General features: G+C 38.2%; 1 protein-coding gene across 1 annotated transcript in view; it reads left to right on the plus strand.

The window, feature by feature from the left end:
* Positions 1-18,009, plus strand: part of TMPRSS15 (transmembrane serine protease 15) — a 111,405-nt gene extending 93,396 nt beyond the window's left edge. The window contains exons 23-26 of the mRNA XM_008701932.2: positions 8,796-8,977; positions 10,236-10,331; positions 13,339-13,478; positions 17,854-18,009. Coding sequence (XP_008700154.2) covers positions 8,796-8,977; positions 10,236-10,331; positions 13,339-13,478; positions 17,854-18,009 — 574 coding nt within the window. The remainder of the gene's footprint in view (positions 1-8,795; positions 8,978-10,235; positions 10,332-13,338; positions 13,479-17,853) is intronic.
* Positions 18,010-19,475: the final 1,466 nt, after the last annotated feature.

Below are 19,475 nucleotides of genomic sequence, written 5' to 3' on the forward strand. Positions count from 1 at the left end.
TAAGTTGCACTGGATATCATTCAATCAGGCCAATATTTCATGTCAGAAATCGTCTGTATCAAAAAAGCATGTTTAAATTGCCCTCAAGTACGGCACTGGAAGAGATAATGCTTGGTGAAATAAGTCAAGCAGAGAAAGACAACTATCATATGATTTCTCTCATCTATGGAACATAAGAACTAGAATGATCAGTAGGGGAAGAAAGGGAAAAAGAAAGGGGGGGTAATCAGAAGCGGGAATGAAACATGAGAGACTATGGACTATGAGAAACAAACTGAGGGCTACAGAGGGGAGGGGGTGGGGGAATGGGATAGACCGGTGATGGGTAGAAGGAGGGCACGTATTGCATGGTGCACTGGGTGTTATACACACCTAATGAATCATCGAGCCTTACATCGAAAACCGGGGATGTACTGTATAGTGACTAACATAATATAATAAAAAATCATTATTAAAAAAATAAATAAATAAATAAATAAATAAATAAATAAATTGCCCTCAAGTAACAAACTGTGCTCTAAAAGCTCATGTGGAAGGACTTTGCTGTGAATTAGAATAAAAACATTTTCTTCTCCAGTCAGATCTATTTTGATGCTACCCATAACTAAAATTTAGAAGTATTATCAAACCGTATCTGACTGTTTTTTGCTTGCATCATATGACAAAATACATGTTGAATTCTAGGATCTATCTTCTCCCTGTAGAAGCAGACATACCCAAAGCAGTGCCACAGGGAAAATAGCGTGGGCGAGGGACAGGAGAAAATAAATATTCTTGAGCCCAGGAACATGTTGATTTTCTGCTTTTGCCTGAAAGAAGGCACCTTTCTAGGTAATCCCATTCTAACACTTCTGAATTTGGCTAGGAAAAAAGGTAGCTTCCTCGTAGAAAATTCATAAGCCCTGACCTAGGGCAGTTTCCTGCCCTTAACTGAGTAAGAGAAGCCTCCAGAGAATGACCTGAGCTGTAAGGATTAGAATGAGCCTCCCTGTGGTCAGCATCCAGAATCTCTGAGGACAGAACCACGTGTGCTCAGCAACGGAAGACACAGCTGTCGTTTATCAGATCTGAAAATTAACTCCCTACCACAAAAACGTTGAAAGTTCTTGGATGGATGGAGACAAATTGTCAGATGCCGAGGGTTGTGATAGTTTGGGAGGTGGGGGTGAAAGGCAGAGGGAATGAGCATTAAAGGCTTGATCCCATCAGGCCAGAGTGAGGGCAGATCTGAAGTCAGAACCCAAAGAATCTGAAATGAGAACCCATAGCCAGATCCCAGCTGGGCTATCACCCGGGCTGCACAAGGACTACCCAAGATACTGCTCGTCTACACCCACAGGTCTCTGATTGTATGCATCACACCCTCTATCTGGGTGAGTAAACTAGCCTCCCCCATACCTAGACTGCCCCTTGGCAACTTTTGTGCCTCTTGATAATTATACTCTAATCTGTTTTCAACTACACCGCAAGTGTCTATCGCAGTCAATTTTCCCATCCCTGTTCAACGTGAACTTAACTTTCACTTAGTCATGCTCTATGCCTTGGTATGTCACAGGTGGGTAACCTAAGCCCAATTTACAAGTAAAAGGTATCTTTAGCTACAGATTCATTATTTTCTATCGCACAAAGGTAGGTCTTAGTAAGTTAGCGACCTCCCGTATCAACCTTGGATTTGGTAAATTAGTCCGTTTGATGTTCTTGCAGAACATATGCTTTCTAAATGTCAGCCAGGCTTGCAGTAATATTAGAGACATCTTTCATTTATCTACCTTACAGATGTACTTACTCTAGGTCAATGCTACCAATATCATATCTTTTTAAGCCACAAATATCCAAAGGGAAAAAAAAAAGTTTTGTCTAATATACACACGCGCTCAATCATATAAGACATAAAATGTCTTTTCACACAGTTTCAATATGAATGAAAGCAAACAAGTGTAAGCTGTAATGAATAGAAGTGCGCTGAATTCAAACTCGTCCTCACCAACCTTGCATTGCTCTCCGTAACCACTCAGTGGTATTGTTTCTTCGTTCCCAAGAAACAGATTGGTGTTTTAACCTGCAGGTGGCCAAATGGTTTAATTGGGCAGCTCTTTTCTGTCTACGTTCTTACTGTTCACACTCCCATTCCCATCCCTCAGCCATTATGGATGTCATTAAATGTCCCTCTGCCTGTTCTTTTTCTCTGTCACTGATTTGTCTTCTTTTTGAACCTTAAAAGAAAGATTTGGAGAGTATGGACCAACTTTACTGCGGCTTAAAGGCAAGGTTGACTTTAAACCAGAGGATAGAATCTTGGTATTGCTTGTGCTATTGACCTTTTGTGACTTGGTGTCTCCGTTTCAGTATCCTCCTCCACAGGGTGTTCATAAAGAGATCTCCCTCCTGGAGTGATTATCAGGACAAAAGTAAGATGATGCAATACTTTTGCATACTGTGAATTATGTAAATGTACAATAAAATTTTTATTGTGCTACTGTCCCTGTGCAGGAAAGGTCCATGAAAGAAGAGTCTAATTCTTGCCCAGGAGATGGTCAGCATATTTATTTTTAAAACTTTTTATATTGCTACAATATTGGGGGCTTTATTTGGATACAGTATTTAGAGAAAGCTTCACAACAAATGAAAATTGAAGGAAGAGCTAAAGAGATGAGGGAGAAACTTAACGCAAGTTTCTGGGAAGGTAACATCAACTCAATTGTTCTGGGGCAGGAGCCTGCTTCAGAAACCTCAAGAAGCCTGCTGTTGCTGCTGGCCAGGAAGTAGCTGGCAGACAGGAAGGAACAAGATTGGGGATGTAGGCAGGACCAGATCCTAGGCCCTGGTGAGGAGTAAGGAGGCCATGATAAATGCGATGAGAGACCATCTGGAAGGTGAAGAGTGACATTATCTGGAGAGGAATCTGCTGGGAGGAGCAATCATGAAACCAGGGAGACCAGTTAGAAAGAAACAATGGTGGCCCTAGGATTGTGGCTGAGGAAGCTGGACAAATGCCTGGATCTCATTCATAAGTTCAGGAGGATCGAGTTACAGACAGATGAAGAGAAAGGGCAAGGGCAGAGTCAAGGGTTGTGGCTTGAACAAATAGGGTGTGTGTTGATATCATTTACTGAAATGAAGATAATGAGAAGAAACAGGATTGCCAAGAGAATAAGAGTTCTGAGTTTTTGATATTGAATTTAGGACTTCCTGATAAAACCCAAATGATACTGGTCAACTGGCATGTGGCATGTGAGTCTGGAGTTCAGGGAGAAGTCAATTAATGAAATACAAATTTGGAAATTTTGCACAGATTGCTGGTATTTGAAGTCATGGCATTGGATAGGATCCTCTAGGGAGTTAGTGTAAGTGGAGAAGAGAAGAGAGCAAAAAGCAGAACTCAAGAGTATTCTAGTATTTGGATTTTGAGAGGAACAAAAGAGCTGGGGGAAAAGACAGGAAAAGCAGAGAATGAGATGAAAGGAAAATCACAAGTATTCAGGGAGTCCTGGAAGTCAAGTGAAGAAAGGCATTCAAAAATTGTTTCTGAAGTTTGTAGACATAACCCTTCAGATCAAATGATGCTGAGGATTATTTTGCTTTCTCCTTGTTCCCTGTACTTCTTTTTCTAACACTTAAACAAATAAAGGCATATCTCTAGTTTAAAAACAGGTTTCTACTTAGTAGTTGAACTAAAAATACCCTTATGTGTGAAACTTTTGTCTTTATTCATAAAAAGGAATAATAGTTAAACATATCCTCACTATTCACCCTTTTTCTTTTATAATACAACCACCTTTTATACACCTTAATTTTTCTCTTTTGAGTTTCATTATGATGGGCTTATGGCCCTTCGTTAACAATTTATTTTATTAACTAGGATAATTATTATGTTTATGATACTTAAATTGTTAAAACTGGCCCGTATTATCACATTCAATCTAGCTCCTTTGTTTTTTTTTAATTATCCCTAATATTCTGGAAAACTTTCCTTTTTCTTTCAAGTTTTTATCTAAATTCTAGTTAATTAACATAGCATTTGTAATATTAGTTTCAGGTATAGAATTTAGTGATTCATCACTACAACAAATACCCAATTCTCATCACAAGTGCCCTCCTTAATCCCCATCACCCATTAATCCATCCCCTCTGCCCACCTTCTCTCAAGCAACCCTCAGTTTGTTCTCTATAGTTGAATCTGTTTACTGGTTTGCCTCTCTTACTCCCTGACCCATGTTCATCTGTTTTGTTTCTTAAATTCCACATATGAGTGAACTCATATGGTATTTGTCTTTCTCTGACTGACTTACTTCACTTAGCATTATTCCCCTCTAGATCCAACCATGTCATTGCAAATGGCAAGATTTCATTCTTTTTCACGGCTGAGTAATATTCCAGTGTGTGTGTGTGTGTGTGTGTGTGTGTGTGTGTGTGTGTCTACATATATATACACACCACATCTTTATCCATCCATCAATCAATGGACATTTGGGTTCTACTCTTGAAAACTTTCTCACTCTCTAACAACCCCATATTTCAGAGGCATTCTAACTTTAACTTGCGTTAAAAAATGGAATTGGTTATTTGTAGGAATCCTTTTTCTATTCAGTGGAGAATAATAATAGAGAACTAAAACACTGTGCTGGGGGTAAACATTGGGGTTGGCAGTGGACAGACTTGACTAAAGTACCATCTTTGTTAATGGTAGAACAGAAAATTTTTTCAGAGTTATGGGTTCCCACTGCTTTTTCTTCCTTTCAGCATATTGTGCTGCTCTATCTTACCGTATTTACTTTTGACCACAATGAAAATCCCATTTACAAATGAACATCCTTATACTCTGAGTAGGGGATTTCTTTACACATCAACACGTAGCAACCTAGAGTGGCATAGCACTAGTTCCTTCCATCTGGTGCAACATCTAAGGAGCACCTATTGTGTACCAAGAATTGTGTTAGTCTTTGAGGTTATAGAATTCAGGAATACATGTCTTTCTGTTGCCTCCCTACTTATGCCTTTCTTTCTCTTACTATTATGAAAAACATTTTGTTTGAACAAGGCAGGCATAGATGAAATGCCCAGCAGAAATTCAGCCAACCTCCCCTATCTCAAGGTACCCTACTTCTGCCATCTTTAGTCTGTGCCAGGTTGGGGCTTGCCTATCCCATGGGGCTATCTCCTGTTCCCATTGTTTTCTGTCTATAACTTTTCGTTTTTTCACTAGAGTGTAGATGCTTTGAGACAAATATATTTTTAAAATATAATTAAGCATCCCCTCCTCATCTGCACTGATTTTTCTGAAGGTTTTCTTCTCCTGTCTCTTGGCTTTGGGTGAATGGAAAAGCCAGGGAGAACGCTGTATTACTCAATATCCCAGAAGGAACTGCGAAGTGCAGATTCTTGGGTCCCACTCCAACCTTCCAAATTAGAATCTCTGGAGGTGAAGTTAGGAATCCAAATTTTTAGCAAATTCTTCAGGTGATTCGTAAAATGAGTACCACTGGCCGGAACTTCTGGGTTCTCAAATCTTTCTTCTGAGAGAAGGCACTGAGATTGCTGTAGGATGTAGTTGTTCTAGTGGTGCTTGTGCTAATGTGAGCTCGTGGTGGGGAAGCTAAGCACATAGACAGGAAAAGTTATGCGGAGCAAGACTTGAGAGAGAAATGCAGGCGATATACGTTGGAGGAGCATCTCCTTCCTAATATACGACTTACAGATGCAGGAGAAAGAAAAACATGAAAAAAGGCTATTTTCCATGTAGCACTATAACAACTTTGGAACTCATTAAGAATGTGTCAGATTAATATTGCTGTAACTTGTATTTAATTAGACCAGTAGCTTGAAGCATGTATGTTTAATTTTCACAGTCCATGGTTCATGGATTGGTTTTCTACTCCAAACCCTGAAAGAACAAGACGAAATGGTGATTACTAAACTTCGTGCTGCCTGCAAGCTCTCTCATAACAGTGACTAATATTTATTGTTCTCAGAAGGAGTACAGTACTTACAAAAGAGATAAGAATTTGGGAGGTTAACTACTAAACTGCATTATTTTTTCTTAACTGCAACTTTTTAAAAAGATTTTATTTATTTATTTATTTATTTATTTATTTATTTATTTAGAGAGACAGTGTGTGGCCGAGCGAGGGGCAGAGAGAAGGGAGAGAGACAAAGAATCTCAAGCAGACTCCCTGCTGAGCACAGAGCCCCACTGGGGCTCTATTCCAGGACCTTGAGATCAAGACCTGAGCCGAGGGTGCCTGGGTGGCTCAGTCATTAAGCATCTGCCTTTGGCTCAGGGCATGATCCCAGGGTCCTGGGATCAAGCCCCACATCAGGCTCCCTGTTCTGGGGGGAGCCTGCTTCTTCCTCTCCCACTCCCCCTGGTTGTGTTCCCTCTCTCGCTGGCTGTCTCTATCTCTCTCTGTCAAATAAATAAATAAGTAATCTTAAAAAAAAAAAGAAGACCTGAGCCGAAACCAAGAGTCAGACACTCAACTGACTGAGCCACCCAGGCACCCCTGAACTGCATTATTTTGTCATCAAGTTAAATCTATAGCAAATAACTGCATATATCTCTGAATTTTCATGTAAGTTTTCCTGAAGATAAAATATGTAGAAAGCATTTAAGAAGATAATCCTATCATTTTTTAAAATAAATGCAGTCTATTAACTTCAAAATAAAACCTCTATAATGGACTGAAACTCCTTTTGAGCAAATTTTATACCATTAATATAATTAATATTATTTATAATATGAATATTAATATAATGTCTTTGTTATATAAAATATATTTATAATACAAAATATAGTGTGTATAAATAAAATTAAATGCAAAGTAAGAAACATAGTGTGACAATTGTAAAATTTTTTTGTAAATATTTTTGTAAATTATTTTTTGTAAATATTCAGTTAATATATATTAAATGTTTAATAAGAAATACAGTTCTTAAAAAAAGAGTAACTACCTGTTACCTGTCAGCCATAACAGGTATGCTAATCAAGTGACAACCATGACCAGCTGAGCTTTGGGAAACATACTTAAATATGTGATACAGAAAGAAATTCAGAGCTAGGACACCAGGAAAGAGATTGCGTTCTATCGCCTCTCTCTGAGTAGGTCAAGGTGGGCTGGGGAGTCCCAGGACACAGGGGGAGAGGGTGTGGTCAGAATGTCTGAAATTAACAGTGAGTCCAGCTGGGCTGCAGTACTGTTCCCCTGACCTGGAGAGGGGGAAAGTGAAAAGGCCTCTTGACCAGCAAACAGAGCCTTCACAGCACCATAATACCCTCCAGGCTCAACATCTGGGCGTTGAAGGAGCTACCACCAACCACTAGGAGCAGAGACATCCTCCCCTTCCTGAGCCCAGATACTCCAGTGGCAGAGTATGTCTCTCCTCCCAACCCTCCCCTCATGTTCTCAACCGTGCCCACAGGCCCCTGCCCAGAACCCCTGGAGGCACCCCAGTATGCTGGTGCAAGCACGGTCTCTAAAGTCAGACGGCCCCAGTGCAAGTCTCCGCCCCACCACTTAAACTATCGGCGTCCAGTTTGTTCTCATGTAAAATCCATAGCACAGCGGCAAAAATGAAAATGTGATGCAGTCGAAGTACGTGGCCCTGCCCTTGGCACAAAATAGGTTCTCCGGGAATGGGTGTTATTCTATTCTACAAAGCATGTCAGTAACTTTCCTCTCATGTTAATGCCGTGAGGTTATCGGTGGTATCTCCTGGATGCTTGGGCATTCATTGGTTTTGCTGATGCCAATGACTTGATCAAATACAATCCTTTATTTAATTTCAACAAAGTAATGGATAGGTAAAAAGACAAACAAATGGACTTGAAATAACTTCATGCCCTTTGTGTATTTGTAGGTGACTTCGATCCTAACAGTTGAAGGACTACATTAAACGAGGCATTTATAACTATTAAGAATTAAATCACTAGCTCTTCTAAAATAGCAGTTACTGAATTTTGGCTGCATTGTGAATATGACTTAATTGGCTTAATTCTAGCTGTTCACTAGTAGTTTCTTGGTGTGAAGATATTGCACCCCGAAAGCACAGTTAGACGTCCCTACACACTTTCAAACTGTCATTTAATCTGCCTGTAACACACGTGCTTTCCTTCACCAGTTCATTAACAAGGGCCAACATTACGTATGGAAAGTTATTCAAGTTTATTGTATATGAAAATCACTCGTTTGTATGTTAGATTGTAAACATCGTAATAGGTTTTATTGCTTGTCTTAACGTTGTATAAATCCAGTGACCACCTAAACAGAATGCTCCCGAACCTGCTTCCTGCTAGCTGGGGCCATCTGCAGAAACCCTGGACCAAGGTGCAGTCTCCACGGTGGAATGGAATCTAAGGCAGTGGGTTCTCTAACGTGACCATACATTAGGATAAACTTGGAGATTTAATTTAAAAATAACATATATTTTTAAAGTCCCTCTCCCCATTCCAAACTCATTAAATCAGAGAGAGAGAAGGCGGAGCAGGTAACAGTGTTATTTAAAAGAACTCCAGGTGATTCTAATGTGAAACCAAAGTTGAGAACCACCATCTAGAACTAGAGATCGAGAGATGATTTAAGAGAAGTGATAGAAATGAGCACTAATTAAGACTCTTTCTATGATCTGATCACAAGAATAAAAAATTGAAAGAATGCTTTTAAAGAAGAATCACTCAGAGAAATTCAAGAATATTTGAGGACGGGCACACATAGTTCTGAAATACCTACTATGAGCAGCATCTTTAGAAAGTAACTCTGGTGGATGGAGGGTTTCTTACATGTCTTTTTCATAATCTTCAGGAGAAATTTAGAGCCATCTAAGTGGGAAGCAATCCTAGGCCTGCATATGACATCGAATCTGACTTCTCCTCAAATAGTAACTCGGTTGATAGATCAAATTGTCATAAACCCACATTACAATAAACGGACAAAGGACAGTGACATCGCCATGATGCATCTTGACTTTAAAGTGAATTACACAGGTAAAAGAAATCAGTTTTAGTCATCTTATCTGGCCAAATCAATTCAAAATTAGATTTGAAATATTATCAGTACCAATGAATTAATTGTCCATAAAAGCTGGATAATTTGTTATAGAAATCATTATAATTTAAATGGAATTGGGGAATGGAGCAAAACATATTCAATTATCTTCATCAAGGTGTTTAAATCCAACTTTCTAGAAAGTTGGCCAGCAAATTAAAATGTTCTGAGCCCCCTGTAATAATAAACTCAAAAGAGCAGCATAGAGTAAATAGGTCACATTACAATGCATGACTTCTCTATTTCTCATGTGAAAGGGAGGCAGGTCCATCTCCCAAAAAGGGCAGAGTAGGACAAACTGAGAGATGAGCATATGCTCTAAGAGTAAAGTGAGTAAGAATTAAGATATCCACAGAGTCAATAATATTAATAGGGTGGCAGCCGGAAGACTTCCTCCAAAGACCTAGAAAACGTGCAAGAAATCACGTAATGGTGTGAACTTTATCCTGAAGGACTCTGCTCAACTCCACCCTTTACTCCAAAGACGTTTCCAACTCCCAGTAAGAAGAAAGTGCTGCCATTTCTGTGCTCTCATGGGATTTGGTCTACACATATATTAGAGCGCTTATCAAAGGCAGACTGTTAACTGTGGTTAATTGTGTAGCACTGTCCTTGAAGGTAAGCACCATATCTTATTCATTTTTGTGTCTGCCCTGCGTCTTACATGTAGTGGGTGCTTATAAATGTCAGACAGCTTGTAAATTGTTGGAGAAGGGCTTTAAAAGTCAGTGACCAATGCTGACGCTTCCGTAAATGCACTGTAAAACAATCACCTGAAAGCTTTTTTAATGTGGAGATAATTGAGGAAAATCAAAAAAGCCTCAGAACACTTTTACAAGTGTCTCTTAATTGGCCCTAAAGAACAGCCTTCCCAAGATTGTCACAGAACTGACAGTGTAAATAGCATGATTACTTAAAATCAAATATAAATGATAAACTCTAGAACTAAGACATCGTGTACCTTCTTAAAGAGTAATAAGCAGACAATGTAGAAAAGGATCCCTAAAGACCACCAGTAATACCTAGTCCATTGTCAAAGAGTGCCACCCTGACATGTTTCTTTACCCTAAGACTGATGTCTAAAAAATGTTCAAGCAGCATAAAACAAAAATACAAGTTTTTTAAATAAAATGTGGAAAATAATTGATTTTTCAAACTTGTTAGAAATGCATGTTTGTCTGTGTTTTGTTTTTCCAGATTATATACAACCTATTTGTTTACCAGAAGAAAATCAAGTTTTTCCTCCAGGAAGAATTTGTTCCATTGCTGGCTGGGGGAGGGTTATATATGAAGGTAAATCATCAGACTCAACAAAAAGAAAGTGCTTACTAGTAAGAAGGATGCTATTGCACTATCCTATGAATATTTTCAACATTTTTTGCAATAGCTCTTAAAAACTGTCAGGCTTATAGTCATATGCTGTGTGTTTGTACAGTTTTTTTAAAAATTCCAGATTGTATAGAGCATATTACAAAACTATAATCCTTATTGGAGGAGAGTTCAAGCATCCTCCAAACTTAGTACCTAATTTTAGTATTATAAATACCCTGATAAAGAGAAAAGATATGCCTATTTAAATGAATACTACAAAGGTTAAAAAATTTATTTTTGTAAAGCACCTGGATAAAGTCTGATCAAAAGCCAAATTATTACCTGTTACATTTTCCAAATCAATAAAACTATCTTTATTTATCACATAAAGGCCTCACACTCCCATTCCTTAACAAATGAGAAGGGAATCCCCCTTAACTTCAACATGCTGACTCAGCCTACTCAGATGTGGCACGAATCATACACTAAAGACTATAAGCAGACTAGTTAGCCTTATTTAATAGGATGTTTTCCAAACACAGAAAAGATACATATTAAGACTAACTGAACATAATTTTTTAACAAAATTCCCGTACTTCATTCTCTCTAAATGTAACTCCAAGGCACACTGGCTCCAGAATTCCTAATAGGAGTTATTCCATCTAGGGCAGAATTTTGACTACCCATTAAAAATTAAGCAAAAAGGAAAGGCACTGTATAGTCCGGTGGGAGAACCCAGCCTCTGGAGTCGCAGCAGATCATGGCCGAGACACTTAAAAAACCTAATTGTATGAGATGAAAAGCCACAGAATCTTGTGGAGAGGTGCAGCTACCAGTAGTAAAGCATTTGCAGTTAAAACACCCTTATTCCTTGTAAAAGAAAGGATGACGTTCTAAGTCAAATCTTTGCCTGACGATTCAGCAGAGGTTCTCCACGGCAATTGCATTATGTCGCTGAAATGCCTCATGTCTGTTGTCCATAAAGTGTACTGAAGTCAAAGGCTGTATCTTCTTTGATTTCCTCCACTTGAAAGATGCCATGATTTATTAAATTTGAAATCTAAAGAGTAAAAATGATTCCTAGATAGATATTTTCTCTCTCAGACATCAAACTAAAAGACATTTATGGCCACAATGTAGACTCTTCAAAAACAAATTATCCCCTAACAAATTTAAGACTCTTTATTCCATTGGAAATGGGTATTTCTTTTAAGAGCCGAGTAAATTTGACTCACATTTACTTATTGTTACTACAGATATGCATTTAATTGACTTAAGAAGGGTCTCTAAGGGTGGTGTGGAGCCAAGGAAAATCTGGATCTGAGATCAATTTCATTGAAGAATAAATGCTCAGATCATGTTTAAATACTTCCTGGGTGATGGAAATTTTAACGAATTTTGTGAACTTTGTCTTATGATTTCCAGCTACTTAACTGTGTAAAACCCAGTTTCCCCCCTTTTGAGTATATTATCCTAGTTAGCTAGGAAAACCATGAACATATTGTTTACTAGGAAGAAAAGAAGTAATAGTAGTCAGTTAAATTAAGGCAATTAGTAAAGTTAAAATAACTTTACTGACATTTTTATGTAGGTCTTTATGTGTGCATTCTCAGTTATCCTTATGACAATTCCTGCGGACAAATAAATATTAAATATAAGAACACTACTCAAATTTTTCTTTACCAAAGAGTTTTATCGTATACCCATCCAATCTTTTTTATTCCTTGACGAGCAAAAAAATGGACTTTGATTTTGTAATAGTTTATAATAAAAATAAAGTCTGCCGGCCCATCCTCAATCTTCATAGAATGAATAACAGTGAGATGCTCAATTCCCTCCTCCATCTTCACCTCTTAAAGTCCAATGTCAAACTGTCAAAGTCACCCAGTGGCTGGCAGCTGGAGTCACAGGCACCGGCTGGAAATTGTCATTTGCGCACATCTCCCAACTCCTATTCACTGTCATGCTGGTACCTTGAAAGCAACCATGTTTGGAGTGCTTGCATCAGGCAAATGATACGTACTGAGGATTTTTTTTCTTGAAAACCAGTGTTAAACATTTACCAGCCCAGCACTGAGTCATACATATTGCTTTGCACTGAAATTATATACATACACATACGTCCATGTACATACATACACACACGCTAGTTTCCTGTCTTTTTAGTGTGTGGATTAAACCGAGGTAGAAACGAAGTCATGTACATGTTTGCAATAACATTGACTGTCATATGTACTAAGTTATCATCAACTTCTTGCCTCTCTTGAGGAACCAAACAGAACTGCTAATTATTAGAAAGTGCTTATCAGGTGCCTTTTCTGAGTCACTAGACACCTGTTTGTTTCACATCCCTCTTGGGATTAGTATTTCGGTAAACAGAGAGTCATGCTTCCAGTAGATGAGTCATTCTGTAAAAAGCATGGAAGTGCATTCTGTTACAAAACGCCTCCTTTCTCTTCACCTGCTTGTGGATGACAAGCTGATTGCCCTCAGACCAGGGCACCGTGCAGCTGAGCTTTGTCTTCTGTTCGGTGCGCACCTGCTCATTCACGGAGCCTCACAAAGTTGCTGAATGCCATTATCAGGGAGCACCTCTTCAGGTGCCAAATGAAAAGCCTCCTGGATTTCGGAGTCATTGCTAATTTCCATAAATGAAACTCTTTGTGTTCGTGGGCTTTTTTCCCCCATGAGCAACACTGTAACCACTTAAAATTACTGCAAATGCCTAAAGCCTGTCTAGTCCAATCCACCATTCCTGTTAGCCCTTGGAAACTGAAAAAGTGCTTTACTCTTATCCATTTGGAAAAATCCACAGATGGGCTTTATTCTGTGCTTTAAAATACTAAGGTTAGCATTTAGTTTCATTACATATACACACAGTACTCGATAATGAGAGTGAGCTGTTGAAATAAAGGAGACTGATGGTGGCCCATTCAGTGACGCACGTTGATCCCTTCTGACTGGCTGACTGCGTTACCGTTTTGAACAGGTCCGACTGCAAACACATTGCAAGAAGCCAATGTTCCTCTTCTATCAAATGAGAAATGCCAACAACAGATGCCAGAATATAACATTACAGAAAATATGGTCTGTGCAGGCTATGAAGAAGGAGGAATAGATACTTGTCAGGTAAGTATGTAAAACCGTTCACTCTACATCTCCAGAAAGCATTGCTCAATAATGATTTTGTCGCTTTGCAACAATTAGGGCGTAAAGAATTCATCAGGGTTTTAACTTCATTTCTTCTTTTACCAAACTGACTTTTTTTTTTAAGATTTTATTTATTTATTTGACACAGAGAGAGAGAGAGCACAAGCAGGCAGAGCAGCAAAGAGAGAGGGAGAAGCAGATATCCCGCTGAGCAGGGAGCGAGACATGGGGCTTGATTCCAGGGTCCTGGGATCATGACCTGAGCTAAAGGCAGATGCTTAACTGTCTGAGCCACCCAGCCGCCCCCCAAACTGACTTTTTGTTTTTTTTATTTGTGGCCTACTTGCATAGTATGGCTAGGGTGGATGTGAGCGTTAGAAATAAAACTCATTTTTAAGAACCAATATTAAAATCGGGTATCTTTAGAGCTGAGGCATAAAATATGAGTGTGTGAGAGAGTCAGGTAAACTATGGAGTGCTGGCCCACTATTGACCTGGAGATGACACACCTTAGCTAAATCCAATTCTGATTCTTTAAAACCCTATACAAATTTCAGACAAACACACAAAAAGTAAGTCGGAAGGCCAGTTTCACCTACTGACTTCCAATTTTCAACCCTGGTTTTGAGTATGGGCCAGGGGTCCAGTGACAAGAAATAATTTCCTGCATAAAACCAACCTGGATACCCTGGTTAGAACCAGTTTGCAGGTAACCACTTGTAGGAAGGTTAAAAACTAGAACTCACTCAACAGCCTAGCATAACTCTGGACCTAGAACTCCTACACTAGAATTTTCATCTTATCGTTTACATTTTATTTTAGAGATGTAATAACATGATCTCGCTGCACCATTCAAGTATCAACAGCTTTTGACTTACATGACCATGAGAGAAAACTACCCACAAACTCATTGAAGACAAAAACATCTTATCACGTAGAAATAATGTGGCCATCTATTAGTGCTATGAAATCCACATACACTCAACAAGTAAAAAGTAAATTCTGCCAGATTTTAGAATTATTATTCATGAAATAGTCACGAAAGCATAGATTCTGGGCTCAGACTACTCTTACGTCACTTGCCTAAATATGTTTGGGAGAGACTTTGGGCAAGACACTTCAGTTTTATTGACAGGTTTAAAAAATCAAGTAACACATATAAGGCATTTAAATAAGCACTCCAAATATTAACAAATTTCACTATAAGACTTTGGAAATGAATTTTCTAGCATGTTTTCTGTATTTGAAAATTAATAAGATGTTGATGCACCAACATCTACTGGATTAGATTAAGCCTGATAGCAGTACTGAGCAAATGAATACAAGTGGGGACGCAGCAATTTATACCATGGGAAAGTCTTTCACTTTATTGAAGTGTAAACAACTTGTTATATGTATTAACACCTATGTCACCATAATTCGACTTGATACAAGACTTTTTAAACAGACACTTCCCCAGATGAACCTTTATATGTATCTAGTAGTTAAGTCAGTGTCTCAAATCATGTTAAACTTTCGGCTTGGTTTTACATTTATTCTGCTTTGTTGAACACTTGCAAATTCAAGACATATTAATAGGATAGCTTTCTTCTTGTTTAAAATTTATCTCTGGATCTTATACGTTCCTTTTAAAATGAAAAGCGTGCTAAAGGTAAAATATATTGCCACTTAGAGGGAGATTTATAGAATTATTGTTCAGGAGGGAAATCAGCTGTACAACTTCAATTACAGTTAATGGGGGTTGTGTGGCAGGTGCCTTACGCACTAGGTAGAAAATGTGACCACGGATGCTACTGATATTAGAGTTACATTAAGCCAGTCACTTGTGCCAGATCTCTGAAATCTTGTTTGGCTCTGATTTCTAAAGAGTCTAAGTATGTTATTCATTCACAAGTAAGAATGTCCACACACAGGGCAGTCTCTTGTGTAATGTTATCAAGTATTCAGTATTCGATAGTCTAGAGGGCCACATGATTTTCTTTGTTCAATTTTAATACTACGTTATACAAGAGGATTAACCAATTAAATAAGAATACCTTTAAAATTATGAATATGCTACAACTGATACGTCACTTGAATAAGCTCTTCGAAGCATTATTTTCCCCTCTACAGTGGCAAAGAATTGGTCCTATTAGTCATTCATACATTCTTAAGTATCTTCTGGCTTACCAAAGGCTTGAGTGTGGGGGATGGTTGTCTGGATTTTAAGGCACCACAAGTGGCTGTAGAAGTCCCCTCTATCTAGAAAGACGTGAACGACGCAAACAGCAAACTCATTCTGCTAACTCTGCAGAGCCTTATTCTACCCCAGTGGTTTTCCAAGCATGGCCTCCAATCCAGCAGATCAGCAGCACCTGAGAACCTGTTCCAGGTGCAAATTCTCAGGCCCCAGCACCGACCTGCTGAGTCAGCAACTCTAACGCCATGGCCCAGCAATGCGTGCTTTAGCACGCTAACACCACTGGTACGGCAACGTAAATTTTAGGGTAATGCGTTATGGTCTGGACATTCACTCATATTTTTGAAGTCCATACATATCTCAGATAGTGGAAGAAGGAAATAGCTCCTTGAACAAATCAGCAAATTAAGGCAAGAAGTTACACAACAGAACTGAAACGGTAGAGTTAGATGAGAGAAGTGACAGTCTCAGACGTAATAGGTCTCTCAACCACACAGACAACGCAACTGCTGGGCATCAAGCCTGCTGCTGGATCATTGGAATACCTGGAACTGACCCCGTGCACGCTGAGTAATTTAAGATCCTCGTGCATGGAATCAATATCTAGGTTCTATTGTCTTTTTAAAAAACTGAATTATTTTAGAAAATACAAAGAAAACCAAATGACTCCTTTTCAAAATACCCGAACAGTTGAGGTTTATTTTTACTAAACTCTAACCTTGAGTCTGTATTCATCCTTAACTGTTCCATACATATTTCTGGACCCAAACTATAAACTAAGGGTTTAGGATACAGAAATACAAATCACAGTCCCTGCCTTCAAACACATTTGTTATATCTAGAAAAGAGGTAACCTATTGTTGCCAGTGCAATTTATGTTCCTCTGTACCCAAGCAAGAAAAGGTGCTTTTATACACCACATTTTTTCCCCTTAAATATGGTCCCAAAGATAATAAAGAATCAGGCAAAAAAATCAGGATTTTTTTAAAACAAACTTGGGTTGAAATATTCTTTTGTACCAGTGATGGCAACCAAAGTACACGAGGCTGTAAATTCCTTCATAAATATAAAAAAAAAGATTAAAAATTTTGCACAATTAATGTAAGAGAAAAATTGGCGAATTACTCGTTAAGTAATGGTACGTTGTGTTTGTATTATGTTCTTTCGCATTATACACAAATACTCATGTGCAAATGAAATATACGGAATTAGCTCTAGCAGAAACTGTTATAATTAATATTTTCAAAAATTAAATAATTCTTCCTCAGTTAAAATCTCCTATGAAAATATGTGTGCTTATCATAAATTATATCATTGATATGCCTACTGCCATTGAAATGTTAAGATTTTTTCAAATCTGATTGTCTACTCACAAAAAGTTAACGCTGCCCAAAAGAACTAAAATCAACTTTATGTGTTGAGTTTTTAGTTTCTCTAAACACACAACGTGGAATAAGTGTCTCCTCTGCAGAGCCTCTCCCAATTCTTAGAACATACCTCTTTTTGTTTTGTTTTTTGTTTCAAGTTTTTATTTAAACTCTAGTTAGTTAACATATAGTGTAATACGAGGTTCGGGAGTGGAATCTAGTGATTTCTCCCTTCCATACAACACCCAGTGCTCATCACAAGTGCTCTCCTTAATCCCCATCACCCATCTAGCCCATTCCCCCACCCACCTCCCCTCCAGCAACCCTCAGTTTCTTCTCTGTTGTTGAGAGTCTGTTTTATGGTTTGCCTCTCTCTTTTTTCCCCCCTATGTTCACCTGTTTTGTTTCTTAAATTCCACATATGAGTGAAACCATACCATACCTCTTTTAATAAAATGATCAGCTTTCAATATATATTTTGGTTGGGATGCTTCTCACAGTTGTGCCTTAGAGAATTTCTTAGTACCTATTAAAACGACATAATGAAAGTAAGGAAACTTCTGCTATAAAAGTACATCATGAAGAATTACATGCAAATTATGTTTGAGTTGTCATAGTTTCTCTGTGTCCTTTCTGAGCAGCCAAAAGTTCTCATTTTTGACGGAGAATGTTGAAGAGATATACAGATGACTTGTAATTAAATCATATTTTTGATCTCTAGTTTTGAATTGATTTGCTAAAAATAACCTTAGATGTCTATGCCAATCGACAACACATCTGCAATTTTCTTTTGCAATTTCCTCTTTAGGGGGATTCAGGAGGACCATTAATGTGCCAAGAAAACAACAGGTGGTTCCTGGCTGGCGTGACGTCGTTTGGATACCAGTGTGCACAGCCGAATCGTCCAGGAGTGTATGCCCGGGTCCTGAGGTTCACAGAATGGATACAAAGTTTTCTACAGTAGAGTGTTTCCTAAGCCAACATGAAAGTCATGCTGTTTTCCCATTTCACTCTAAGGAGCATGGAAATTGAGACTTTTGTCAAAATGGCTTCTGAAAGACTGTATTCTTACCTAAGCCACTGCAATGCTGAGGGGTGAGGGTGAACACAAAAAATAATCTTTACCATATAAAGTAACTTTAAAATAATACACTTTGATTTCATTGTGAACAGCTAATCTTTCACAGAGATCATCATTTCCTTTGTTTTTAATCATTTTTATCATATTCTCTGATTCAAAGGAATGCTACGGTAAGGTATATACTAAACTTTGGTAGAATTAGGAAGAGAATGAAATAAACTGTTTTGTACAGAATGTTGTTATTTGAACTAAACTGCTATAAATTATCTAGTTCCACAATCTCAATATTCTTCCCACTTTTCTGTCTAAAGGCATTTCCAATTCATCTTGAGCATATCCTTAATATTTTCCCCACTCCTAAAAAATATGTATTTTAAGCTCATGTCACAGACGTAGACTAAATTGATTGCACAGTCCTCTCAAGCTAATTAAACAGCAAACAAGCACAAGTCTATGTATCGCCCTTGTATCAAAACACAAAGGAAATTAACTGATATTGTCATTCTGTTATTGGATCATTTCTTACCTGGATTAATCATACCATCCATTTATTTTAAGCTAATATTTTTTAAGTTTCCAAAAAGTAATCAAACATATCCAAAAAATGCAACTATTACAAATGGGTTTTTTTTTCTGATATGTTGTACAGTGAATGTTTTTAACATGTGCAAAACTTACTTAGACACAGCTGAATCACCCATTAGAAGGCCAAAAGTGTGGAAAAAATGAATTTGCCTCACTGGTTTAATCTCTTGGATCATTTCCAGAGTAAGTGCATACTTCAATTTAGCTTAGCACACAAAAGCTATTCATTTATTTGGGAAGACAAAATTCACACCTACTTAATACACACACACACACACACACACACACACACACACACAATTGCATGGGTCTATATGGTCCAAAGTAATAAAAGAAAGAGTAAGGTTTAAAGAAGTATAGACTGGCCCTATGGAAGAAACACGATTTGGGCTACATCTGAAAGGAATGATTATGATTGATGTATTCAAGAGGCATGGGGGTCACTGTGTAGGCAGGGGTTCAGGGACGTTCAGGGATTGAGGATAGTAGAGAATCATGTGTTGCTGTACCCAAAGTCTCTCTCTGTCTGGGGAACAGAGAAAGGGAAAACAATGTCATATGAGAAAGTGTGGCCAGATAATCGGGCAGCACAAATTCCTAGTAAACAATTATGGTATTTATTCTTAGGACAGAAATCAGGAATCCCTGAACACACTACTCTTTTTAAGACCTTGCCAGTGACTTGATCTTAGGAGCAGTTAGAAAGGATGGAGAAACAGGAGTAGGGTGTGTTGTTTGATTTTACTACCTAGATATTGTTCCAC

Source organism: Ursus maritimus, unplaced genomic scaffold (genome assembly GCF_017311325.1).
Source record: "Ursus maritimus isolate PB19 unplaced genomic scaffold, ASM1731132v1 scaffold_4, whole genome shotgun sequence".
Taxonomy (NCBI): domain Eukaryota; kingdom Metazoa; phylum Chordata; class Mammalia; order Carnivora; family Ursidae; genus Ursus; species Ursus maritimus.